This window comes from Rutilus rutilus (assembly GCF_951802725.1).
Source record: "Rutilus rutilus genome assembly, chromosome: 11".
Classification (NCBI taxonomy): Eukaryota; Metazoa; Chordata; class Actinopteri; order Cypriniformes; family Leuciscidae; genus Rutilus; species Rutilus rutilus.
In genome coordinates this window covers 33,655,863-33,683,013 of record NC_140216.1, presented here as the reverse complement: position 1 = coordinate 33,683,013, position 27,151 = coordinate 33,655,863, and the positions used below count along the sequence as shown (strand labels likewise).

The window sequence follows — 27,151 nt, the reverse complement described above, 5'->3', positions numbered from 1 at the left end:
CAAGATAACAGCTCTGAGTCTTCTCCTATAATGCCTGATGAGTTTGGAGAACACCCGACAAGAGATCAGAGACCATTCCTCCATACAGAATCTCTCCAGATTCCCAGATCTCATTTTCTGCAGGGTTCAGGTCTGGGGACTGGGACGGTCATGGCAGAAGCTTCATTTTATGCTCAATGACACATTTTTGTGTTGAGTTTGATGTTTGTTTTGGATTGTTGTCCTGATGGAAGATCCAAGCACGGCCCATTATAAGATTTCTTGCAGAGGCCGTCAGGTTTTGATTTTTTTTCTAATTTATTGGTATTTGCTAGAATCCATGATACCATGTATCTGAACAAGATGTCCAGGACCTCCAGCAGAAAAATAGGCCCACAACATTAAAGATCCAGTTGTATATCTATCTTTGGCCACTCGAACTTTCCTCCTCGCTGTGCATTAAGACAATATAGACACACGTCCTCTTCCTGGCAGATTCGTAACATCTTTCGTTTATTGTAACTTCTTAATTATTACCCTGATGGTGGAAATGGGAATTTTCTATTCTTTAGCTATTTTCTTACAGCCACTTTATATTTTGTAAAGCTCAATCTTTTTATGCACATCAGAACTATATTCTTTGGTTTTACTCATTGTGATGGATGATTAAGGGAATTTGGCTTTTGTGTTTCTTCATATTTATACTTCACCCTGGTGTGCTAGAAAATGTCAATATCAATGGGAATGTACTTCAGAAATATTTTGCTGATAAAAAAATCTAGGGGTGCCAATAATCGTGGCCAACGTGTTTTGGAGAACATTTGTTTTCATAATGTGTTTTTTATTTTATTTTTTACTTTCAATTCTTTTACATCAATGGAAGGTTAGATTTTTGCCAACTTTTTGAATGGAAAAAACAAAAGGATAAACAATGTAGATTCATTTTTACAGCCATCTTGGATCATATTTACCAGGGGTGTATGTATCTTGTAGTTCCCATTTGGCTTTATTCTCGTTCGCTGGGCAGACATGCATTATTTGTAGCATTTTATAATAAACTGAATGCTACACCTGCTTAGCATGTCTCATGTACACATTTCTCATTCTTTATTGTTAAAGAAATACCCAGAGCCACATGAAAAACACATACATAGCATATATCGTTGTAATCATATATTTGGCTTCATGTTTCATCTGTAGAAACGGTTCTCTCAGTTGTTTGTGCGGAAATGAACACAACGTCCTCATTTGGAAGGGCAGGAATTATAATTGCATAATATGATTGACAGCTCTAAAGCAAATGAGCTCTCTGACTCATAACAGACACGCACGGAAGAAAACAGCGCTCTGTACGCTGGTTCAAGCTCTTCAGACCGCATAATTCAGTGGAAAATGAATAGAAATGATCACCTGTATAAAAAACATGTAAGACTAAATCTGTTCTCAGACACCAATAACACCCAACATCCATTCTCTTCTCTCTTCCGGAATACTTTTCTTCAGGTTTTCAAAACAGCGCCACCACTCTCACACTTTTGTGCAACAGCAGCGGCTCGGGTAAGCTCAAATCTAATTGGACTGCTCATGTCATCAATGGGGGAAAAATTTTACACTATGGTCGAAAACAAAAATCTCGCTTTGTCGCGCTGCGATTGATCGCGCCCGGTGTGAATAGCTCCATAGGGATCTATTGTGTCTATTCAGGAATGTTATCGCAACGTACATTCGCGTTGCTTTAATGCGCTCAGTGTGAAAGGCCCTTGAGAGAGGCGGATTTCTGTGCACACACTTCATGTGTGTGAGTCAGCGTGAGTGTGCATTGAGATTTTTAATCATGGCTTATTGTGCTTAACTCTTTTTAACATCAGTCACGTCCCTCTTTTTATCTGCTACGATATAAGCTACGTTCGCAATGTACATTTTTGGGATTAACAACCTCATTTACTTACAGATCTGAGTCTCGAAATGTCCCGTTCACACAGCAACTTATAGCAGCGTCTCGAATACTTTGTATAAGCGTGCAATGAGAGTCGAGCCTATATTCTCTTACCAGTAACCATAGTGGTAAGTGTACCAGTGTAAGATCAATATCAGAGTAATATCAAAGTTGGCGACGTCCATAAAACTGGAAAGTCTTATCACTTTTGACATGACAAGAGTCCAATTGAGCCCCAAGTTTATCCGTCAAATCTTAATTAACTGACAGAAGCTTCAATGCGCAAACACGATAGCCGTACCCTTTACCGTGTTTCCGGTGGAGAAAAGTGACTGGATCTAAAACCTTCAGATGAGAAAGGTCATATCTCCATCTCTGTAAGTTACCGAAAGCAAAACCACACACAAAACCCCTTAGCAGAGCGGCTCTCTCGCCCTGTATGACGTGACGGACAACTAGTTGTCCAGTGCGGTGGCGTTCACACAGCGCGGGTTTGCTGAGAATGCGGTTGTGAGTCCTGAAAATATACGGGTGTGAGTTCGGTTATAGAATGCGGTTGTCACTCCCATAAATAACCGTGCTGTGTGTGAACGTAACCATATTAAGGATTCAAATACAGAACTGACAACCGTATTCTGCTGCTGTGTGAACGTGGCCAAATACTCTTCATATCATTGGCAAAATATATATTGTTATACCGCCCATCCCAAATTTAGCCTGCTTAAACCCGCCCCTTATTAGAAAACTTAAACTAAATAAAAAATATAAATGTTGTCTTTACAACTCACTGAAATAAGTTTAGATTTAAACATTAAAATGAACTGAAAATAAATTAAAAGCAATTCAATTTTTTTTTTAAATAAATTAAACTTAAAGGTATAGCGGAGGATCTTTCCGAATTTTAGAAAAGAACCGCCCTCTCCACTTTTTGAAAAAATGCACATGCGCAACACTCTACCTGCTCCCGAGAGGGAACGCCTATTAAACGTATGCGAGGTTCTCCTCGTGCACGCTCTGTTTACAAGTTGCTGTCGGCATCGCTCATACAAGATTACTTTCCAAAAGAAGATTTGCACTTTTTCTCCAAATAGCATGCCAAACTTTACCTGTCGAGTAGAAACTTCGCAACTGAGGCATCAGTGGGAAGCCCAACCTGTGTTTTCAGCGCACGCCATCGTGTGAAACAATCTCCCAAAAACACTCTGATCTTGTTTCTCTCTTCTGAGGCCTTTCTCTTCTTCTCATACAGTTCGTACAAACTTTTTCTCTTGCGACCCTCAGACATTTTCAAAGGACCCGGTGAAACGGCGAGCTTCAATGAATGGCTTAGCTCTAGCTCACCACACATAAACACCTGAAAGTGCGCATGCGCAGAAAGCGAAAACTAAGGGACGAGCACGTACGACGGCCTTACGTAAACATATCACCAGAATGATTGACACTTAGGTGGACCAATAGTTTACACTACCCACCCGGAAAAAGAAAATCCTCCGCTATACCTTTAACAGTAATACTAAAAGAAATGGCAAGCTCGTAACACAAATATTAAAAAAATTACTAAAATGAAATAAAAATTTAAACTAATTGTATAGATATAACCTATATAAAAACAACTTTAACTAACTTTGAACTGACCATAGTTTGCCAAGAAAAGAGTTTGTCACTTGTGGTAACAGTGATTTTACAACTGTATTTGTGTTGCAAATCTGATCATATTTGAAATGCAGTAATGCAGAAAATCAAGCTTAGTTTGGGCCTTAGACCTTTATTTGTTCACACCTGGGGTGCTGGCTTGGCCTGTTCCTCAGGTTTTGCGTCACGCAGAATATTATTAGGATTGTCATTAATCTTTCTTTTTCTATGCGTTTCACTTAGTGTGTTTGTGCTACCTTTTAAAATGAATGGCATTTGCTTTGATATTTCATTAAATGCAACATAATGTATACACTCCCAAAATTGTTTCCATTTGTACTTGAATGCTCTGTCACATGATCAAAGCATATGTGCTTGGCCATTTATATATTTTTCCCAGATGCACGTGGGCATGTTTGGGCTGTAGAGAATGTAAGCTGAGAACAAACTGTTATTTTCTGGTGGTGTCTGTTTACACTAAATGCAAATAGCTTTGTTGACTACGGCTGTTGTCGCTAACTACACCCACCATTTTGCAGACCATTCACTGTTAGCAATCATATTACTTCTATTTACATGAGGTGAATATAGTTCAAGTTCACTTTATTTGAATAGCACATTTACAACAGCCACTAGGCTGACCAAAGTGCTTTACAAAACAAGCAGATTAAAATATAGTAAGACCTGCATAACAACACATAAAACACAAATAAGAGCAGCAAAGCTAAGCGAAACCTTAAAAATGGAGTGATAAAACAGGATCAGACTCAAATATAAAATAGTAAAACAGGAGTAGCAAAGCAGTATCAGACTCAAATATAAAATAGTAAAACAGGAGTAGCAAAGCAGTATCAGACTCAAATATAGAATGTAAAAACAGGAGTGGCAAAATAGTATCAAACTCAAATATAAAATAGTAGAAACAACCATTAGAGAATAGATCAATATACTAAAGAAAACAGGTAGGTTTTTAACAGAGACTTGAAAACAGACAGAAAGTCGTTCTAATCTCAAGGGGCGGGTGTTCCAGAGCCCTGGCCCTGCCACCGCAAGTGCACGCTCCCCTCTACGCTTGAGTCTAACGCGAGGGACTACCAGCAGAGCCTGGTCGTTGGATCTTAGGCTTCTGGAAGGAGTGTAGGGATGAACAATTTCAGAGAGATAGGCAGGAGCTAAGTTATGAAGAGATTTAAAAACAGAGTAGAATTTTGAAATCTGTTCTCTGTCGAACTGGCAGCCAGTGTAGAGATTTGAGAATCGGAGAAAATGTGGTCATATGCGACACTTAAGGCCTGTTCACACCGGGACGAATTTCGCGCGCGATATTCGCCGACGTTTAACGCCTCGTGACTAAACAAAGGGCGCCAATGTGAGTGTGCACACCGACGCGAAAAACGCCACGCGTAAAAGCGTCATTTTTAAAAAAACGCCTCGGGTTCGTTTTTTTGGTTTGACGTGCCGCGTCAAAAACTATCCGACCAATGAGATTGGCGCTTTTGCTCACGTGTCTGGAGCTTCTGAAGTTACAGTAAAACACAACTTGGGGGCGCTCAAACACAAAACGGTCTTGCCGAGCACACATACAGGCGAAGAAGATAGCGTCTACACTGCTGGGAAGAAATAAGACGAGGAAGATGCAAGGCAAGATGAATGTAGAGCTGCTGGCCTCGTTGGTGTCGGAACATAAAGAACTAACGTTATATGACAAACGCGACTACAAAAATCTTGATAAAAGAGAACTGTTATGGAGTGGTATTGCAGAGTAAATGGGCCTTGATGGTGAGTTTCATTTTACTTCATTGTCTTTCATGTACATAGGCTTGTAACTTTTTCCCACGAACGTTTGACAATCGCGCCATCTAATGTCAGGGAATGAATTTACATGTTCACTCGGCTCATCGTCAGCGAAAATCGTTTGGGTGTGAACACAAAAAACGCGTTGAAAAACGCTGGCGAATAACGCGCGCCGATATTCGTCCCGGTGTGTACGGCCCTTTATGTAGAAGTCTGGCCGCAGCATTTTGGACTAACTGAAGACGAGCTGTTTGAAAACTTGATATACCGCAATATAAGCAATTGCAGTAATCGAGCCGACACGTAATAAATGCATGAACAGCCATTTCCAGAGTTTTCGGAGTGAGAAAGCCTTTGATTTTAGCCAATAGACGAAGTTGGTAGAAACTGGAACAGATTACGGATGAGATCTGTTTGTCAAATTTTAAAGGCTGGTCTACAAGAACACCTAAGTTCCACAACCCTGGGGATTCAAAAGCCGATAGACTCTCTAACTTTGGACTTATGCACTGAGAGTTTTCATTTGGGCCGTAAACAATGACCTCAGTCTTGTCTTCATTTAAGAAGAGGAAATGTTGGGCTAGCCATGCTTTACCCTCCTCTAAGCATCACAGAAGAGAATTCATCGCTGCAAGGTTGTTTCTCTTGATTAGAATATAAATTTGAGTGTAGTCCGTGTAAAAATGAAAGGATACGCCATAACTCCTTAGAATAGCGCCCAGAGGTAGCGTGTAGAGAGAAAATAGAGGAGCCGCCAAAATCGAGCCCTGTGGAAGACCACAGGTCAGCGGTGCCATAGAGCTGGAGAAATTAACCATCTTTACTCTAAACCTTCTGTCAGACAGGTATGACTGAAACCATTTCAGAACAGAAGCTTTTAGACCCACCCAAGACTCAAGTCTAGATAAAAGAGTAGGGTGGTCAGTGGTATCAAAAGCTGATGAAAGATCTAAGAGAACAAGAACCACAGTATCTCCGGAATCAGTAGAGAGATAAATATCGTTTAGCACTCTCAGGAGGGCGGACTCAGTGCTGTGAGCAGACCTAAAACCAGATTGTGTCAAATAATTGTTTATGAGGTTTTTCAAAGTGTTGGAGTTGATCCAGCACAATTTTCTCCAATTGCTTAGAAATGAAAGGCAAGACAGAGAGAGGCCGAAATGTTTTTAAAACTGAAGGATCTAGTGAAGGCTTCTTGAGTAGAGGAGTGACCGTAGCCATTGGCAGGAACAGAGCCCGTTTTGAGACACTTACAGTGCTATGCATAAGTTTAGCCTTCACCATACCTAGAGATTGGCATGGAGTACTTTCCATAAGATCATCTCTCAATGCAAATCAAACCAGCTATTAGGCTAACTGAAATAAAACCATGCCAATCTCTAGGTATGGTGAAGGCTATATGATGATGTGGGGCTATTTTAATTCCAAAGGCCAAGGGAACTTTATCAGGATGCATAGTATCCTGGATCCATGAAGTAACTGGCCTTTAAAAATAAAAATCTGCCTGCCTCTTTGGGAATTTAACATAGGGGTGTCCAGACTTATGCACCCTGTATTTTGAGGAAGAACATTTATTTATTTACGATACATTATTCATTCACAAAGAAAATTGGTGTCCTTAAAGGTTGGATTTTTCCAATTTTTTTTAATTAAGGCATTAAGTTCAATTTCCAAAAGAAGAATTTGTATTCCTCTTTTTAGTCAACTTTAGCATGGGTGTCTAAACTTATGCATAGCACTGTACCTGGCCCAACCGAATCAATGATTAATTTGAAACATCTCGGGTAAGTGATATCATTAGGACAAAATGAAGGTTTGAGCTTGACAATCACATCCTTCAGTGTCTGGAGGTTGATAGGATCAAAAACCAGAAGCAGGTGTCATTGGGGGGACAGTTAAATTAGGGCAGACACCAAGTCGTAAGTTAGTGATTTTGTTAATAAAAAATCTTTGGAAGTCTTCACATAGAGCATCTGAGGCAACAGACAGTGTGTTAACAGAAGGATTAACAACAGACTGAATGACAGACACCAGAACCTTTGGGTTAGAGTGATTGGATTCAATTAAGTTTGAGAAATAAGCAGCTTTCGCAGACTTCTGATATGATGTTAGAGTCTTTGAACATTTGGAATGACAGAAGTAGCCTGTCCCTTTTTCATCTGCGTTCTGCCATTCTACAAATTTGCCTTTGGTGACGAGTGTCGGTTTTGCCACAGTTTCGATTTAGGTTTGCACTTGTGAGGCTTAAGGGGAGCAGTATAATATAGCAGCTACAATATAATGTAGCAGAATTTTCCCTTTGTGAACAAGATGCTAGTTATTGTTGCTAGATACTTCTGCAAACTGTATCTACTATTATCTGTATCCACCATTATTGTTATTCTAAATAATATGTATTATTAGGGCTGCGCGATATGGCAAAAAAATATTTATGACAATATTCGTTTACCATTAATGGGGAAGGAAATGCTTTCCACATATTTGTTAGACCTTGAGAATAGGGATGGGACGGTATGAAAATTTCATATCACGATAATAGTGATCAAAATTATCGTGATTATCAATATTATCACGGTTTTGTTAAAACGAGATGAAAGTGTTAAAAAATAACATGATCACACTGAAAACATTTCAACAAGTTTTATATTTGAAAATCAACAAACAACAAATAAAACAAGCAGCTCTATGCACTTTTTTTAAGCAAGATTATATTCTGTGGCATTTCCTTCCTTATAACGACCGTCGTCAATAGCAACACATTATAACACAGCGCACATGCATCACAACGCACGCGCTCTCTCGTTTCATTCAAATACAACTTGCCGTCTTGCGTCTCCGTTTTCGATTGTATTGAAAATGAAATCAGAGTTGATTTATTGTTTACTGAGTTTGATAATATTTTTGTGATCATGTAAGATTTAAAACATTAATCTGCCTTCCGCTATTCCTTCTCGAATAAAAAAACAACAACATTGCGCGCTGCGCCTGCGTCGGCCTGTTGCTGGACAGGATTTACAGTGAGTTATTAAAATCGAGATAATCAAACACTGTTTTAATGATAATTCAATTTTAAACGATAATACTAACCGTCAGTACATTTTATCGTGGTTTATAGTGAAACCGGTAATCGTCCCATCCCTACTTGAGAATGAATGTAAACTTGTTTGTTTACAATTAAACTCAACAGAATCAACCTTTTAATTTCGGGACCCTTGAAATCCATTATATTTTTCCCAAAATTCAGCTTTTTCCATTTGATTTCTTTGAGATTCTGTGTTTAATGATTTAATACAAATTTATGTAAACTTTGAACAATTTTATCAAGCTTTTAAAATGTAATCAAGTTAAAACATTACATTTAATTTACAACAAAACATAGCAATTTTTATTTTTTGTCAAATAAGATGCTGCACAACAGAACTATATAAATTTAAAACATGGATCCTTAGTGGTTGAGTGATATTCCTTAGAAATAATAATAATACTATTATTATTACTTTAAGTATATTTTATATACAGTAATGATATATTGCTGTCATAATTTCTTGTCTGTACCTGATTACTGTTTTAAAGTTATTTAGATTTAGTGATTTAAGTGAAAAACATAAAGCACTGCTTATTTCATTTGTATCTTTGTTCTGTTGTATTTCTCTATGCTTGTAATTTGTTTATTATTTTGATAATAAATAATAAATGCACTCTCAGATGCACTCTCCTACAAAATTAGCCCAATCATTTTAGAATGATTAATTATTTACAAACGGAGCTATTCAAATCATCTGGTGAAATTGTTTTCATATCACAATTTATATCACAGCAAAACAAAATATCGCAATGTCAGTTCTTTCCAATATCGTGCAGTCCTAGTAGTTACTGCATTTTACAGATATTTTCTGACATTTACTACTAGTGTTATTCCGCGTTCATCTCTTACTTTCACAGTTACGTTTAGCTACAGCTATGCTTTAAGTTTTGGACCCTTTATTTTAAACTTTTTTTTTTTTTTTTTTTGCTTTAAATAAGGTTTTCTTATCGTTCAAAATGTTGATACCATTAAAAATTCATAATTCTTCAATTTAAATTTCACAAAAAAACTAACACTAGCCTATGTAAAAAAAATTATAAAAAAACTCAATCTTACTGAAGTAAATAGTCATTGATAAAATAAATAGACCTACCTGAAAAAACGTCAAGCACTAGAAATAAGAAATAGTAGCCTACATGCATCGTGTAAAGTAATCACATGTATAAAAACACTGCATATCTTCACTGTGTAAATTAAATATATATTTATTCTTATTAAAGCAAGACAAAAGTCAGTCAAGAAGAGCATTGAGAGATTTTCTTTTTTTGTTGTTTGATTAACATTACTGCTACGCATGTGTTTTCTTTCTCAGCGGTTTAAGTTAACTTAAGACTGTGTTTATGAGGATACTTGCAAAGACAGGCATTTTAATTCAAGTATGTGTATTTAACCGTTCAAGTCTAATTAGGCAGCAAAAAGAACTCCGTATTCATGCGCTCTCTGAGCGGCGGCTTCGTGTGGGCATCTCTCAGACAGCGTGCGCATGTAGCGAAATTAGTTCTCTTTCGCTGCTTATTGCGTTTCAGCAGTTTACCATCACTTGTTTTCAAACCGCAATGCAGATGATAAGCTTTTGTGACCACACAGCACACCAATGTCACGTGAGCATAACCACGATAGTCCAAAATCTCTACTGGTTGACACATTTCTACTGGTTAAGCGTGTCTACACTTATATCGCCCACCCCTAGTAACTATGGTTACTGGGATTTATTGCTCCATTTGAATGAAATAATAATGACAGACAAATGTGATTGTTTTGGCTACTGGTTGAAGGGTTTTTTTTCTTTTTTTTTCTTCTTTTTTTCAGTCCAAAGAAGAGCAGTCTTTCCCATAGGTCATCACGAAAGGACAGGGAGAAGGAGAAAGAAAAGGAAAGAGAAGGCAGGACACGCCTTCTCAGTGAGTTGCCCCTCCCTCCGGTACTTTCTGGAGGAGACCCCTCCCCCCCACAGTCCCCTGCCCGAGCTTCCCCGCCGCTTCTGCAGCCAACCTTCAAGAAGAGACCAAAGTAAGTGTCACTGTTCATCATTCATTCAGGGCATTTCTCAGGACGATTAGGGAAAATTAATATTCTGCTACTCTACCCTTCAAAAGTTTGGGGTCTGTAAGATTTAGTTTTTTTAAAGTAGTCTCTTATGCAATAGGGCTGCACGATTCAGCGAAATGAAACCGAAATCGCGTTTTGGCTTAGTGCGATTATGAAATCGCAGAGGCTGTGAAATTATAACTTTTTTTTCATTAAATAAATATATGCACAGCATGTTAGTGAAGAGCGTGGTTAATAACATTTATAAACCTGTTGTCATAATAAAGTTTTTACTCATTTTAACTAATTTCATAACGTCAGTGGAGTGTTTGAAATAACTTCCTTTTGTGAGCTGATGTAGCCTCTTATCATAGAATGAGGAAGGCAATATATTATTTTATGTTATTCTGTACAGTGATAAAGGCTATGTCGAAATAGCATTGCATTATAAATATAGTTTATTATTAGGAAAATACCCCGAGAAGGCTTGAAGAACTAGGATAAACCATATATTGTGGCAGTCGTGTGTTTATTGTCTCTATAGCGTTTTTATCTTGTTTTTGTTCAGCTACAGCGATAGCTAGATGCTTTTGTCCATATTAGAGATTTTCTGGAATGTCATAAGTATATTACTTCTGTGAGGCATATTTGGAGTTTCTGCAGGAGGGCGCCCTCTGGCTTGTGTTTAGCTCTCAGTAATGCTTACTCCTTCCTATTTTGGGTAAAAAATGGGAAAAATAATACTTCTCTAGTAAGAAAATGTACTATAATTTTATATATATAAAAATGTATGTGCATTTTGAATCACAAATAGAACCCTAATAGTTATTACTGAAGTCATGGATGCTTGAATTCTTCGTCAGGTTTTGGTAAATAGCAGAATAAGAGAAAGTGATGATCAGGGAAGGTTTTCCTCAAGACTCTGTCAAATGTGTGCAGGATTTGCTGTCCGAGATATGGAGAGAGGAAGCAGACTCAAACTGACTGGGGAAAGCGCTGTGTGGATAAGTTTGACATCATCGGCATCATTGGAGAAGGAACCTACGGTCAGGTGTACAAGGCAAAAGACAAAGACACAGGTGTGTTGTTTATCTGTAGTCTGCTTAATAGCTATGTTTCCTTCACTGTAAATGCAGAATCATTTAGTTTTGCTCTGCTTATGTTTGCCCTCTAAGTAATTACACCAATGTTTTTGCCATGGCACAAACCCAACACTGTGGGGCTTCTTTTTAAACGGGAATGCCTAAATCAACTCTCACTTCCTGTCACAGTGTTTGAAAAGAGAAGACGTGCTGAAAGCCTGCTGTTGTTTTTTTTGGTTTCTAAAGGAGAGCTGGTGGCATTGAAGAAGGTTCGATTAGATAATGAAAAGGAGGGTTTCCCCATCACTGCCATCAGAGAGATCAAGATCCTGAGACAACTGAACCATCGCAGCGTTGTCAACATGAAAGAGATCGTCACTGATAAACAAGACGCACTTGACTTTAAAAAGGACAAAGGTCTGTTTATGTGCATTTGCATGTTTACACATTTATGCATGTTTTTCAGGCTTAGTAGTGAACATGGGACGTGTTTCATAAGCCATTCCTCCTCCTCTTACAATTTGTGGCAGTAATTCCCGGTTCCACAGACAAGGTTTAAGCCTAGTCCCAGACTAAAATGCACGTTTGAGCTGTTTTAACTGAAAGTAACTTGCACTGGCATATCGTGAAATTTGTCAGTGCCATTGTTTTGTCTCAAGAATGCACATCAGTGATGTTTATTTCTAAGGCAGGTTTATAAAAGCTAATTATATATCCAAATTAAACTAAGGCATAATCCTGGTTTATTTCTGTGAAACCAGGCCAAAGAGTTTTTAATCAGACATGGGCGATAGAAAACCATCCGTTTAGACTTACCTGAAACATTTTTTGCATGCCCATATCATTTTCTAAGGCTTGACTCAGTGTCTGTTGTGTATTAGGTGCATTTTACCTGGTGTTTGAGTACATGGACCATGACCTGATGGGGCTGCTGGAATCAGGACTGGTGTCTTTCTCCCATGAGCATGTGCAGAGTTTCATGCGTCAGCTGATGGAGGGATTAGATTATTGCCACAAGAAGAACTTCCTACACAGAGACATCAAGTGTTCCAATATCCTGCTAAACAACAGGTACTAGCCTGTGTTTTTAAACATGGCACGAAGACGGTCTGTGTCCATCAGTGTCGTAGTGATTTACATGTTCTTTGTTCAGTTACACTACTGTTCAAAAGTTTGGGGTCAGCAAGAATTTTATTTAATTTTTTTAATTAAATTGATAAAAAGTGTCAGTAAGAAGATTTCTATTTCAAATAAATGCTGTTCTTTTGAACGTTTGAAGAATCTTGAAAAAATTGATCATGGTTTCCACAGAAATATTAAGCAGCATAATTGTTTCTAACATTGATAATAATAAAATAAAAAAATTCTTGAGCAGCAAATCAGCATATTAGAATGATTTCTGAAGGATCATGTGACACTGAAGACTGGAGTGATGATGCTGAAAATTCAGCTTTGCATCACAGGAATAAATTACATTTAAAAATATATTCAAATTGAAAACAGTTATTTTAAAGTGTAATCCAATTTCATAATATTACTGTTTTAATTGTAGTTTGATCTAATAAATCAATCTTTGGTGAGCATGAGAGACTTTTCAATAACAGAACAAAATTTCAAAGTGTGTGCAATGATTTCGTTCATCAATTTTGCATTCTTACCTAACCTTGCACTCTCTGAAATAAACTCACAAGTAGTGAATCTCCTTCAGTTAACTTAATCATGTGTTTTCCTTTCATAAACTCTTTTGCAGTAAATAATTAATGTTATGTACTGGCATTTAAGCAATACTTGCAAATACCTGCATCTCAAATTCTGAAATATGGCCCTGACCTCATATTTGTAGGTTTCAGTGTACAAAATAAAAATGTTTTTAAAACTTATATTATAAAAGGTTTAGGGCTTTTTGGAAATTGCAATTGTCTTACAACCGTTTTTTTTGTTTTGTTTTTTTCAGTGGTCAGATCAAGCTTGCAGATTTTGGTTTGGCTCGTCTCTATAACTCTGAGGAAAGGTAAGTCAAATGTTAGCATTTGTATTTCTCAGTCTTACTGCAGGCTGTGCCAAACAGCTTTAACTTCAACTTTAAAGTTCCACGTGATTTCAACAACAGTAAACATAATTGATACTGCAAAGCTCTGGTGAATAATTCTAACTTCATGGTTGTTCGCAGTCGGCCATACACTAATAAGGTGATCACTCTGTGGTACCGCCCACCTGAGCTGCTACTGGGGGAGGAGAGATACTCACCCGCCATTGATGTCTGGAGTTGTGGGTAAGATGTCCTGTCTGTTTTCCATCTCACTACATTTACACACCAGCTGCTGTTAATGTAATAATGCCGTGGTTTGTTTTTGTTGTTGTGTAAAGGTGTATTTTGGGAGAACTCTTCACTAAGAAACCAATTTTCCAGGCCAACCAAGAGCTTCTACAGCTTGAGCTGATCAGGTATGCTGCTCACGATCTGTGAATGTGTGTGTGTAGTGTAGCTCCAATGCCGTTACACTCCAGTGTTGTCTTTTGTTTCGGTCAGTCGTTTGTGTGGTAGTCCGTGTCCTGCTGCTTGGCCAGACGTCATTAAGCTGCCGTACTTCAATACCATGAGACCCAAGAAACAGTACAGACGACGCTTACGAGAGGAATTTTCCTTGTAAGTTCAACCTGTTTCCTCTGACAGTTTTTAATGTTTTTGAAAGAAGTCTCTCATGCTCACCTATGCTGCTTTTATTTGATCAGAAATACGGTAAAAACTGTCAAATTGTAATGTATATTATTACCATTTAAAATAACTGTTCTCTATTGAAATATATTTTAAATGGTAATTTATTCCTGTGATCAAAGCTGAATTTTCAGCATCATTACTCCGGTCTTCAGTGTCACATGATCCTTCAGAAATCATTCTAATATGATGATTTGCTGCTCAAGAAACATTTCTTATCAATGTTGAAAACAGTTGTGCTGCTTAATTATTTTTTTTTTTATCTGTAGTAAAAAGAAATTAGGATTTTTTGATGAATTGAAAGTTCACAAGAACAGCATTTATTTGAAGTAGTAAATGCATTCATGTTACAAAAGTACTTTTGATCAATTTAATGCATCTTTGCTGAATAAAAGTATTAATTTCTTTAAAAAAATGTATCTTATTGACCCCAAACTTTTGAACGGAACGCTAGTTCCTGAATATTAAAGTCTCTTTGCATAAAAACATCTGCCAAATGCATAAATGTATTTATCTTTTTCAGTAATAATTTACATAAGTATAATCCAAATGTCTCTTTCCAGTCTGCCCACGTCTGCTCTTGACCTGCTGGACCACATGTTGACGCTGGACCCCTCGAGACGCTGCACTGCTGAACAGGCCCTGGCCAGCCACTTTCTGTGTGATGTGGAGCCCAACAAGATGCCGCCACCAGAGTCAGTGCACACATAAAACCACATCTTATGTCATTGAAATCTTATTTTGTTATGTTAAAAGGAAAATGATGTTATCATTTACTCACCCTAAGTTGTTCTAAACTTGTAGAAATGACTTTGTTGTGCTGAACACAAGGGAAGATATTTTGAAGAATGTTTGTAACCAAACAGTTGTGAGGCACCATTGACTTCCATGGTATTTATATATATATTTTTCTCAATGCTATGGAAATCACTGTTTCCCCACAATTGTTTGGTTGCAAACAATCTTCCCTTGTGTTCAGATTTTTTTTTTTAATCATCCCTTTAATGACACTACACTCATAGATTGAGTAGTGAGATCACACAGACTTTTAAATGCTGCTGTAATTAAATGTTCTTAGGCTATTTAATATAAGTCTTATCAGTGGAATAATGACCGGCTGTTTGTACTTGTAATTACACATTCCTAACTGTTTTGTAATTGTGACCTTTCTGACCTTTCTTTTAGTTTGCCTCATTGGCAAGACTGTCATGAGCTCTGGAGCAAGAAGCGGCGGAGGCAGAGGCAAAGCGGAGTGTCTGAGGATGTCCCTGTTGCCAAAGTTACCCGAAAGGAACCCGCAGGAGCTTCTGCAGGGGAGAACAGCCGCCCGCCACCGAGCCCACCCCCACCACCGCCCCCATCGGCCCATCCTGCACCGGCAAACATCACAGCCACTGAGCTGGAAGGTGGGCCATGAGTTGACAGGAACCTTTGTGTTCTCTTCACCTGAGAAATACAGGCAGGTAGTTAGAGGAGCTGAACTACTCAGGTAGGTAGCGGGACAGAGTGACCAGCTTTAAACTTCAACCAGACATGGTCATGTACGACAAAATTAGGTGTTTTCTAAGGTGAATACGGCTTAATAGAGGAGCTTGGCCTCATCTGCATATTTCAGTGGTTTTCAGTTCTGGTCCTGAGGATTTACCGCTCTGCACATTTCGTATGTCTCTCTATTCTGACACAGTCAGTCGAGTTCATGGAGCTCTCACCTAATGAGCTGATGATCTGAATCAGGTGTGTTATACAAAATATGCAGAGCTGGGGGGATTATTCAGGATGAATAATGAAGATTTCTTGAACCAGAATAGTCATAATGGATTTTACACCCTCTTACTAACCCTTTTAGGCCTTGTTTATACACCAGGTATTAAGATGTGTTTTGGTCGATTGGATCACAAGTAGACTAGAGAGACGCATACCCATTTACACTTGGGGCCCTATTTTAATGATCTAAGCGCATGGTCTAAAGAGCACGTTCACTTAGGCCGTGTTCGAATCCACTTTTGCTAGTTTAATGATGGGAAAAATGGTCGGCGCGCCAGACGCATGGTCTAAATAGACGCAGTCTATTTCTGTTGCCTCAAAACAGCAATGCGCCAACAATGCTCCAGAACACACCTCGTTTTCAGACCAGCAGCCCATGGGCGCACAAATGGGCGCAAATGCATTTGCTCTTTAAACAACATGGTGCAGGACGTGAAAATGATAACTGCGTCAGGCTGAAACTAGCAGAAATTATGGACGGGTGTAAGATAGGGCCCTTGGTGTTTTAATCTGTCTCTTTTGTCCACTTTCAACCACTTCTGTCCTGATTTCTTCAAGGGGAGGGTCTATGGGCAGGGGAAATTTATGGGTTTGCATAATTTACATAGGATCACGCCCGGAGACAATGGAAAAACATACAGAGAACAGCAGCTTTAGTTTCTGACCTGGCAGCAGCAAGACCAGGCAAACGCTGTGAGTGTGTGTTAGAAATCTGGAGTGGTGAGAGAACATTGTGCTTGGTACACTTTTCGTCTTCAAACTAAATTTGGGTCTCTAGCCGACAAAGTTTAAATCCCGTCAGGCTAGCGCGCTTCCTGTAATGTTTACGCATTAGAGTAGCGTCTTTTGTGGCTGTTAATTCGACCACATTTACACTACGAAAGCGATCCGGTCTAATTAAAGTGGACAAGCTCAAAATGTTTTAGATCCCGTTTACACCTGTATTTAGCGTCGTTCACTTGCGATCCGATCGACCAAAACGCATCTTAATACCAGGTGTAAACAGAGCCTTTGCTACTTTACCATTAAGATTATGCAAATGATCGGCTCCCAGGCAAACTCTCGCCTCTGAAAGAAGTGATGATTGCTTATAGGTCGCAGTTTTATTGTTGCAGTCAGTGTTGCGTCTTCGTTTTTTTTAAATAAAAGCCTCTTTGCAAAGCCTGCAGTAGATGGACCCTTTTCACAGACTGTGATGGCTCTCCTCCAGTATAATTGCATTGTAATTGCAGTTAAATTTAACATTAACATTTAAGATTATACTTAGCTTTATCACTTTGACATTAAATTACAGAAAACTGTGTGAATGTTTATAAATCAACAGCTTTTCTTTTGCTATTGGGGTAGTTTCCCTTCACCACTATAGAAGTTCACCTAACTATGACGACTTCTGCTTCTGAGAACCCGGAAGTGTGAAAGTGTCTACTCTGTGTGACAGGTTCAATATCCTTTTCTGGTGTTTTTGGAATAATACTCTCTCCACAAGCTTTCTCATTGCTTCAAAACTGTGCAGCCCAATTAGCTGAATACTGCGATATGTAAATGGAAAGGCGAAGAACATTCTGTTTTCCGTAAATGGCAATCAAATGTAAGTGTTTCTATGCACAGGTCTGGGAGCCGCAGCGGAGCAGTTGAACCAGACTGAGCTGGCGGTGCTGCTGAACCTGCTCCAGGGCCAAACAGACAATCTGACCATCCCACAGATGGCGGAGTATCTCCGCAGCACCTCCTCTGAAGCCTCTACATCAGTGCTGTCCCGCACCCCTGAACCTGACGCCGCACAGCAGCTCGAACTGCTCAGCCAGCTCTCCACCCTAATCCAGTCCTCTAGTGTCCCGCAGCAGTCACAAGTCCCGCAGGAAGACCAGACCGGGCTGCTTGCGCTCCTGTTAGAGCAGCTGATAAAGGCCCCGGCGCCAGGGGCGGAGCGGGCAGACGAAAGCAACGGAGTGCGGTCGGACGAGGGCACGGCGCGGGCCGGCTCCGCTTCTGTCATGAGCGGCGATCGCGAGGGCAAGTGTTAGTTAAGTTTATGGGGGCGGGGCCTGAGTAGTCGAATGCTGTGATTGGCCACAGCTAAAAAGACGTGGCGTGGAATGTCTCAATAGCGTGCTGGTTATGTGGGACCCACCCGCATCAAAGAAACGCTACGCTTTTTTTGCAGAGATGTCTCTTTTTTTTGTTGTTGTTGTTTTCTTCCTAAAATCTTACAAAGGGGGAAACACTGAATTAGTTGGAAGACTGCAAGCTAACGAATAGAGAAATAAATTGTCATGCTTTTTTGAAAATCCAGATGTTTATTTTCTGTTTTCGTGAACTTCCTCTTGAGTTTTATAGTCTTGCAGTATTTAGGTTTATTTTCATAGGAGCAAAATCCCCCAGAGCACCATCTGCGTGTCATTCATTCACTCACACACACACACACACACACACACACACACACACACACACACTGCGTCGGTGCCCAGCGGACCTTATGCTCTCAGGCAATGTGGGAGCTCCTCATCTATTGGCACACACTGAGAGTCCTTGAGAGATGGTTACAGTGTTTGCGTTAAATTCTGTCACTCTTTTAAATCCAGATTAAACAGTCCTGAAATAAAGAGCCGTTTTGGACACACCTCTACTTATGTGTCTCTGTTTTAGTACACTCAGAAAACGACACTTAACCGGAGGAAGCGAAGTAACATTTTTCGACCGCTGACTTTCACGCATCATCATCATGCCCCTCATACTGAATTGGTTTAGCACGGTTGGGTGAATCTTAACATCCAAGAACTTGCCTGTGTCATATTTCACCCTAAAATTGAACATTTATATTTTGCAGTAAGAAAATATTTAAAATAATTAGGACCCTGAGGTTTTTTTTTTTTTTTTTTTTTTGTGCATTGAGACATTATTTTCATGACAATTAATTTTAATTACTGTAATAGAAAGAAAATATTCTTAATACTGTAATGCAGTAATGCAATTTATTATATATGATAAAAATTATAATAAAATAAAAACATTTAATAATAACAAATATAATAAAACATAAAATATACATAAGAATTATACAAAATAAAATTAAAATATATTATATATTATAAAAATAAAGTATAAGAAACTCAATATATAATTATATTGATTTATACTATATATATATATATATATATATATATATATATATATATATATAATTAATTGCATCTAACAAAAGTTTAACATATGTTTGTGTCAGTATGTGTGAATATCTACTGTATATACACATTATATACATGTATCTATATATGTGTATATGTACACAAAGACATGTAAACAAACTTATGTTAGATGAGATTAATCGTGATTAATTTGACAGCTCATATATATATATATATATATATATATATATATATATATATAACTTGTAGTATTACAGTAGTTTATACATCACGATAGCATTTGCTGTATCACCTTAAATTTGTTCATTTAAAACACATTTTCATTACATTTTACAGAGTGTCTCCATTGAGAAATATGGAAATGACAAAAAGAAAGTGAAACGTCAAGACGCGTTACGGTAATGAGGCAGAAAATGTGCTTATTTTTATTTATTTTTTTATAGCTATTTAAATTCAGTTTATTTGATTTTATTATGATGTCATCACATGCAATAAATCTTGTAAAAATAGACCTATTTCATGCAAAATGTAATGAATTGATTATTTGGGTGAAATATGAAGCGAACATGTTCTTGGCACATGTTTATAAGATGCATCCATTTGTGAAAGCTACTGGTGAATGCTAAGAGAGATGTTGCTTTTGCCGGTTCATGAAGTCTAATTAAGTTTAGCTGACCTTATCCTGCCAAATGAAACCCTCCAGCTCACACGCTTTTTGTCCTCACTCTCAGCTCCTCATTGGTCGTTTTCTTTTGTCTCTGCCCTCTTCCTCTATCACATGGTCTTTGGGTTTTAATCTGTGAACACACAGGAATACACACTGTAATAAAAGCCTTATTGTGAGTGTCAAATAAATTATAGCTATACTGCATATTTTGTCCTCACCCTTATCAATCCTGTGTTCATTCATGGAGAAGGAGCTTTGTTTTGGGACTTTTTTTAATTTAATTTTAGTTTCTGTATCAGGTCAGATCTCTCCAACACATTGATGAAAGTGTCCAAACTGTTGTAGTTATTTATTGTGTGTGTATGTGAACTTAATGCTCACTGGTGCAGAGGGAACACATGTAGCATGACATAGTTTGTAATAATAATATTAGGCAGACTCAAATTTAGACAAACTACAACATCACATGCACACCCAGTTTTAATAAATTACATTTTAGTATTTCTTGGTGTAAAAGGGCATTTTGCGCAAGCTAATTCACTTCCACAAACCCATATGTCATGCATCTTTAGGTTTAAACTCTCCTATCGCGATTTTATAGACCGTTTCTTCTCTCGCCTTGACCGTACAAACTGATTTCAGGTGTCTAGGATTTGGTTAATCAGTGTCGTATTGGAGCACAGATTTCTCCAGCACTGGGCATAAACAATTGCCTTATTTTAGTTTATGAATAAAGTTTGCTGAGATTAACTACACTGGTCAGATTTGCAGGTGCATGTGTTGTTGTTTTTTTTTTTTGTTGTTTTTTATGGATGACACTGACATCGCTCAGCTATCTAATTGTTTTTTTTTAATAGTAATATTATTTTAATATTTTTGTCATAGCCAGCGAATAACCTTATTAAAAACGTCTCAAATATATAGTGATGGCCCCTTTATCTTTTAGATTAACAACTTGGATGTTTAAAAACTAAAAAGCGTCACCGTCTACAGTCAGTCAGGTCTAAATACTTAAAGGGATAGTTCACCCATAAATAAAAAATGAAGTCATCACTTACTTTCCCTCAAGTTGTTCCAAACCTGTATGAGTTTCATTCCTCAATTGAACACACACACAAAAGAGGATATTTTCAATAATGTTGGTAAAGCAGCCATTGATTTCCTAACGTCAACTGTTTAATTACCGACATTCTTTCAAATATTTGTGTGTGTGTGTGTGTGTGTTCAGCAGAAGAGAGAAACTCATACAGGTTTGGAACAACTTGAGGGTGAGTGTGATGACTTAATTTTCATTTTAGGGTGAACTATCCCTTTAAGGCAAAGAAAACTAAATTCTATATAATTACACAAAGTCTAAAATTAGAATAAAATTAAAAACCTTTCCCACTTTCCTTAAAACCGAGGCGTTTGTTAGATCAGAATCTTGTTTAACGTTTGAAATGTATGGATTATAATAAGGCTATTAATACCATAACCAAAATATTAATGAATTTAGAAAATTCGTGAATAAGACGCGTGGATGTCCCATAAACAACCCCACAAAAGAAATATGCAATCTGACCATTCAAGTTTCGGACAGTGCTGCAAATGAAGTTCACCATTCCTGTCGTGAATGTACTATTAGTATCATTAGAGATATTTAAATATGATGCAAGATTTATTATTATTATTAGGCAAAATTATCAAACATTTGTAATGTATTTTTTTAAATTTAGTTTTAAAAACCACTTTCAGTGACTGTAGGTCAATGCGTTTATTGAAAAGCAGTGTGGAGGAGGTTTATCCCACATCTCCTGCAGGACTGCCTCATTGTCAAGCATGGATTCATTTTAGGATGACTTCTCTATTAGCTTAGAGACAGTCCAACTGCTCATAAAGTCATTTTAGCCACACAGACGTGGGTGTTTGCTCATCATATTAGTGCATTTCTTAACTCAGCTGGAGGCCATTGAAAGAGATGCAGATCAAAACTCAACTTTACTCAGGGATGATAAATCATGAATGCCTTACTGACTAATAAAAGCAAATGACATCCATTTAAAGTTGACACAGACATCACACTCCCTGTATCAAGTTTACAGTAAATAAATGAAAAACAACTGAAGCATTAGACGTATAATCCGGTGAACAGTCACATAATGCTGTATTAATCTCTGAACACCAATTATAACCACTGTAAAGCAGCTAATTTACTATGCTAATTTTACTATTATTATTTGCTATTAATATTACTAATTATATACTTATTAAAATAACACTTACAATGTATTAAATAAAAGGTTATATCTGTACACTTTAAATTTGACCGTAAAGATTTAAAATATTTTCAGAAATACTTTCAAACATTTTTTAAACATATTTAACAGAATTACTTTAGAAATTTAACCATAAAGATTTAAAATACTTTAAAATGTTGCACATATTTAACAGAATTACATAAAATAAAATGTGCTAAGAGGAAATAAAGCTGATATTTGCTTGTTGTGAGTGAAAAATAACTCCTCCATGCAAATTCATAGTTTGATATGCGTTTAATAATGCTCCAGAATTAGAATTCTAAGATTTTTTTAATTTTATTTTTAAGTACAGCCGTGGCCAAAAGTATTGGCAGTGACAAATTTTGTTTTGCAAAGTTTGCTTCATTATTTTTAGATGATTTTTTCACGTTTCTGTGGTACAGTGGAAAACAGTGATAAGCATTTTATATGTTTTAAATTGGCAGAAACATTCAAAATATGCAAAAGTAGATATTTACAGCGTTGAGGTTTCTTCTTCATAACCTGTTCAATTCTCTCTGGTATGCTGGATATCAGCTTCTGGGCCTTATTAGTGCTCGGAGTTTCACAATTTGTGGACTTCTGCTTGTCCACTCGCCTTTTGAGGACTGACCACAGGTTCTTTATGGGATTAAGATCAGGGGAGTTGCCTGGTCACGGATCCAAAATTTCAATGTAATGATATCCGAGCCACTTCATTATCACTCTTGCCTTGTGACATGGTGCTCCATCATGCTGGAAATGCACGGATCATCACCAAATTTCTCCTGGGTCGTTGGAAGAAGTTCCTCTTTCAGGGCGTTTTGATACCATTCTCTATTCATGGCAGTGTTTAGGGCAGAATTGTGAGAGAGTTCACTGTTTTGGATGAAAAGCAACCCCACACATGAATGTTCTCAGGATGCTTCGCTGTTGGCACGACACAGGACTCACCATTTCTCCTCCGGACAATCGATTTCCCAGATATCCCAAACAGTCGTAAGCGAGCGTCATCAGAGAAAATACCTTTGCACCAGTCTTCAGCTGTCCAATCCTTGTACTTGCTGCAGAATTTCAGTCTGTCCTTGATGTTTTCCTTGGAGAGACGTGGCTTCCTTGCTTCCCTTCTTGACACCGGGCCGTTTTCCAAAAGTCTGGGCCTCACTGTGTGCGCAGATGTACTCGCATCATGTGCTGCCAATATTGAGCAGCACAGGAGACGGTCCTGGCGCTTGCCAGACACTCCGGGATGTCCTGAAGCCTTCTGCAGTTGAACCTCGCTCCTTGAAGGTCTTGATCCAGTAAATTATACTTTATGTGCAATATTCTTTGCAGCAATTTCCTTAGAAGCGAGGCCATTTTGATGCAAAGTGTTGATCGCTGCATATCTTTCTTTGGAGGCAACAATTGCTAACACAAGAACACAATAGGAAGCGCTTCTTCCCTCCTTTCATAGCAATCAGTCTGCTCTTATAATCCAATCAGTATAAAGAGTGAATTCACCTGACTAGTCCTTGATCACATTTCCCATGTGCTGATGATGGTTTTTGTGATGAAGTAAAAAAAAAAAATTGGCCAATGAAGCTTTTTGCAATTATTTAAATTCAGGGCTGTCAAAATTAACGTTAACACATTCGATCATTTGTTTTAGTTTAACGCATCATTTTTTTTACGGCAATTAAAGGGTTAGTTCACCCAAAACCTGCAAGACTTTCATTCATCTTCAGAAACACAAATGAAGATCTTTTTGATGTAATCTGAGAGATTTCCGTCCCTCCATTAACAGCTACGCAACTGACACTTTAATGCTTCAAAAAGCTCATAAAGATTGTAAAACTAATCCATATGAATCAAGCGGTTTAGTCCAACATTTTCTGAAGAGACTCGATCGCTTTATACGATGAACAGACTGAATTTACTTTTATTCACATATAGAATATTTGGACTAAACCGCTCAATTCATACGGATTAGTTTTACTATTAGCTTTCAGTGGAGGGATAGAAATCTCTCGGATTTAATCAAAAAGATATTTATTTTTGTACCGAAGATGAACGAAAGTCTTACGTGTTTGGAACGACATGAGGGTGAGTAATTAATGACAGAATTAAAATTTTGGGTGAACTAACCCTTTAACGCTGCGTCATCCTTTAGCTAGCGTTACTTTATATCAAGCTCTTACTCATGCAAATGATTTTAAATCATTCAAGTGCGATAAGACACAAACTCAGTGCGTTACTAGCACGCGTCTGTCGATCTCATTCGTACAGAAAGCTGCTTCAGGTCAGGTCTTAAAGTGACAGCAGCCTAATACACCTGCTGCTGTCTGTGTCAATGTTAATCACAGAACAAAAGAAAAAGAGAAAATCACTCATTGCTCTTGACTAAATCACTTTTGTTGCTTTATGTTTAGTGTTTATTCAATTTCTGTATAGATCAAATATATAAAATATAGTCTGTTTTTTCTACATTAATTTGGAGATTAAATGTGAAATTACAATATAAAAATATATATTGAAAACTTTAATGTTAGGTGCGAGTAATTACAGAAAGATGTTTGGTTAATTGTTTTAAATGACTGACAGCATGTTTTGGAATGCATCTGATCACTCTCTGCACGACAAAACCGTGTGAATCAACACCACAACAACTAAAGCAGCAAACTTTGAAACAAAATTTGTCACTGCCAACACTTTTGTCCACGGCAGTACATTTTAGTCCTTTTAAAAATTAATAGTTTTATATTAATAATCTTAAGTTGTTTATCACATGAAATTGTATGATTTTGCTTTCTCAATATTTCAAGTTAAGTGTAATTAAAGGTAGGGTAGGCAATTTTAGGAGCTGCTAGCAATAGCGAGCTAGCTTTGAGAGCATAAGATCCCACCCTCCCTTCAGAGCGTCTCCAAAGCCATGCCTCCTTCAGAACACATGAACACACACAGCAGGGAGCAAAACAAAAGCGTCATGAGAGATGGCATTAAACTACCTCAAAACATAACATTACAATAATAATGAACATAAGCTCTGACCTGTACCACCTGACTGCTGCAGATTCATTTCGGAGTTGATAGTTTTGCCATTGCAATGCGTAAATTCAAGTCGCGAACCGCTCCGAGTTTAATGTCACAGGTTTCCATCTCTTACAAATTACAGTAGTTATGGTGTGAACGCAGCATAAGCTGGTTGTTTTGGTTCAGGAGGAACTGTAAAAGGTGGCTGCTGTTTCTGTTGTGGCGCTCAGTGACTGACGTCTGTCTAACCCTGCATAGCATAAAACACGCTGATGATGTGTGACGTCTGCGTGAGCAGGGTGCGGAAGTATGAAAATACATACGTTGACAGGCAGGTAGGACATCGTATCATTGGATTCGGACCTAATGCAATGATTGGACGAACATTGTATGGGTCCTATATGCCTTCCACAGACGAGATATATACATATAAATTCATTTAGACCACTTAGTGAATGCTATCAGGATGTGAAGAGACTTTCAACCAGCATAACAAAAAACGTTTCTGGAACAAATCACCTACCCTGCCTTTAACACTCCTTTGTAGTTTAAGGTCTAAAGTTCTACTTAATATTAGAGTTAAAAATAAGTTTGTAATTACCTCAAATTTGAGTCATGCTTACTTGTTAAGGTTTACGATTTACTAATATTATTTATTGCTTAATAGTAGTATTAATATTGACTTATTGCTGTAGCTCATGTGTCTGTGCTTGAAATGCTGTGAATTTGTTGATTGACCATAATAGTGTCTTGTGTCTGTCTTTTTGTCCTGCACAGATGCTGCAAAACACGCTCACGGTGTTACTTCAGACGTAGCGGCGACCCTTCTCCAGCTCATCTCCCATCAGGCCTCGGACAGCAGACGTGCTCCCTCCTCTCCTCTGAGCGCCACCCCCCCGCCAGCCCCCTCGCCCGCCGCTGCTACGGAAACTCAGTTCACCCAGGACCAAGACCTGCGGTACACCCTGGGAGGAGCCGCTGGCCCTTCCTGAAACGTTGCTCTGAACTTTATCTTTTGGTTGTTGTCTTTTTTTTTTTTACTCAATGTGCTTTACCCATTTACTACTCATTAATGTGTTTCTTTCTTCCGTTAAAGGAAAAAGTGAATGTTAAAGGAACTGTTCTTGAATGCGAATGGATGATGTTCATCCCTCCCAGCGATGTACAGCATTATTTGAGGGCCGTCTTTTCGCACGTCTCTGACTGCAACAGTCTGTGAGTTTTAGCCAAGTGTGATTTTCTTTAGGACTGCGTAAGTGTGTCTAAATCAATCTACTTTCCCTGAAAGACGTCTCTTCCTTTAGTGCTGATATGAAGCAAGGGATTCGATCCGGCTTGCGCTACTTGTCATTCTTTCCGATTCAGTACAAAGGCAGAAGGAAAACTAGGAGAAGTAATTTGCAGTACTTGAGTGAGGCCTTAGTTTTCAACTCTTCATATAAGCTTGTGCAAAAGACATGTTTTTATTTAGATTTTTGGTGGGGGAAAGCGTGTGTCCTTATCCAAATATTGTCGTCAGGACCACATGGTTGAGTAAAGTTCGTTTAATTCAAAGGCATCTTCGGAAAGACACTGAACTGAATAAAATTTTAGCAGCAGAATTGCCCTTTTGATTTGACACCGCCAAATGTACATGTTGTAAAATGATAATAAATGAAAAATGTGGCTGAGTAAAGTGTGCCTGCTACATTTTATGTAAATGTTATAAATATATGCATGCCAGTGTTGTCGTTCACTTGTACTATTACATTATGTACATTTCTGAAGTACAAGCTCATGCAAAACATGCTGCCATAATACTTGCCATAAGACATGGTTTGAAGCACAGCGAAAGGAAAAATTTAAGGTAAATTTTAAGAATTGCTTTTTTCTTTTGCAAGTTTTTGTAGTTTCTATGTAAATCTTAACAGCTATAAAGGTAAATAAAAATACTTTAATGAATCAAAGTTAGAGGTAAATCTAACCTGTTTACTGTTGAGTATTTTATAATAAAGTAACAATCATTTTTACTTGCCACTAAAAGAGTAAAACCATTAATTTTTATTTCAAAGTTAA

At 37.9% G+C, this 27,151-nt stretch overlaps 1 protein-coding gene across 1 annotated transcript in view; it reads left to right on the top strand.

Annotated features, from left to right (window-relative positions):
* Positions 1–26,817, top strand: part of cdk12 (cyclin dependent kinase 12) — a 40,228-nt gene extending 13,411 nt beyond the window's left edge. Inside the window, exons 3-14 of the mRNA XM_084424224.1 lie at positions 10,236–10,436; positions 11,394–11,533; positions 11,783–11,953; positions 12,418–12,607; positions 13,491–13,547; positions 13,707–13,808; positions 13,904–13,981; positions 14,067–14,183; positions 14,816–14,947; positions 15,438–15,658; positions 17,625–18,029; positions 25,874–26,817. Of these exons, the coding sequence (XP_084280350.1) occupies positions 10,236–10,436; positions 11,394–11,533; positions 11,783–11,953; positions 12,418–12,607; positions 13,491–13,547; positions 13,707–13,808; positions 13,904–13,981; positions 14,067–14,183; positions 14,816–14,947; positions 15,438–15,658; positions 17,625–18,029; positions 25,874–26,088 (2,029 nt within the window). The 3' untranslated portion in view covers positions 26,089–26,817. The remainder of the gene's footprint in view (positions 1–10,235; positions 10,437–11,393; positions 11,534–11,782; positions 11,954–12,417; positions 12,608–13,490; positions 13,548–13,706; positions 13,809–13,903; positions 13,982–14,066; positions 14,184–14,815; positions 14,948–15,437; positions 15,659–17,624; positions 18,030–25,873) is intronic.
* Positions 26,818–27,151: the final 334 nt, after the last annotated feature.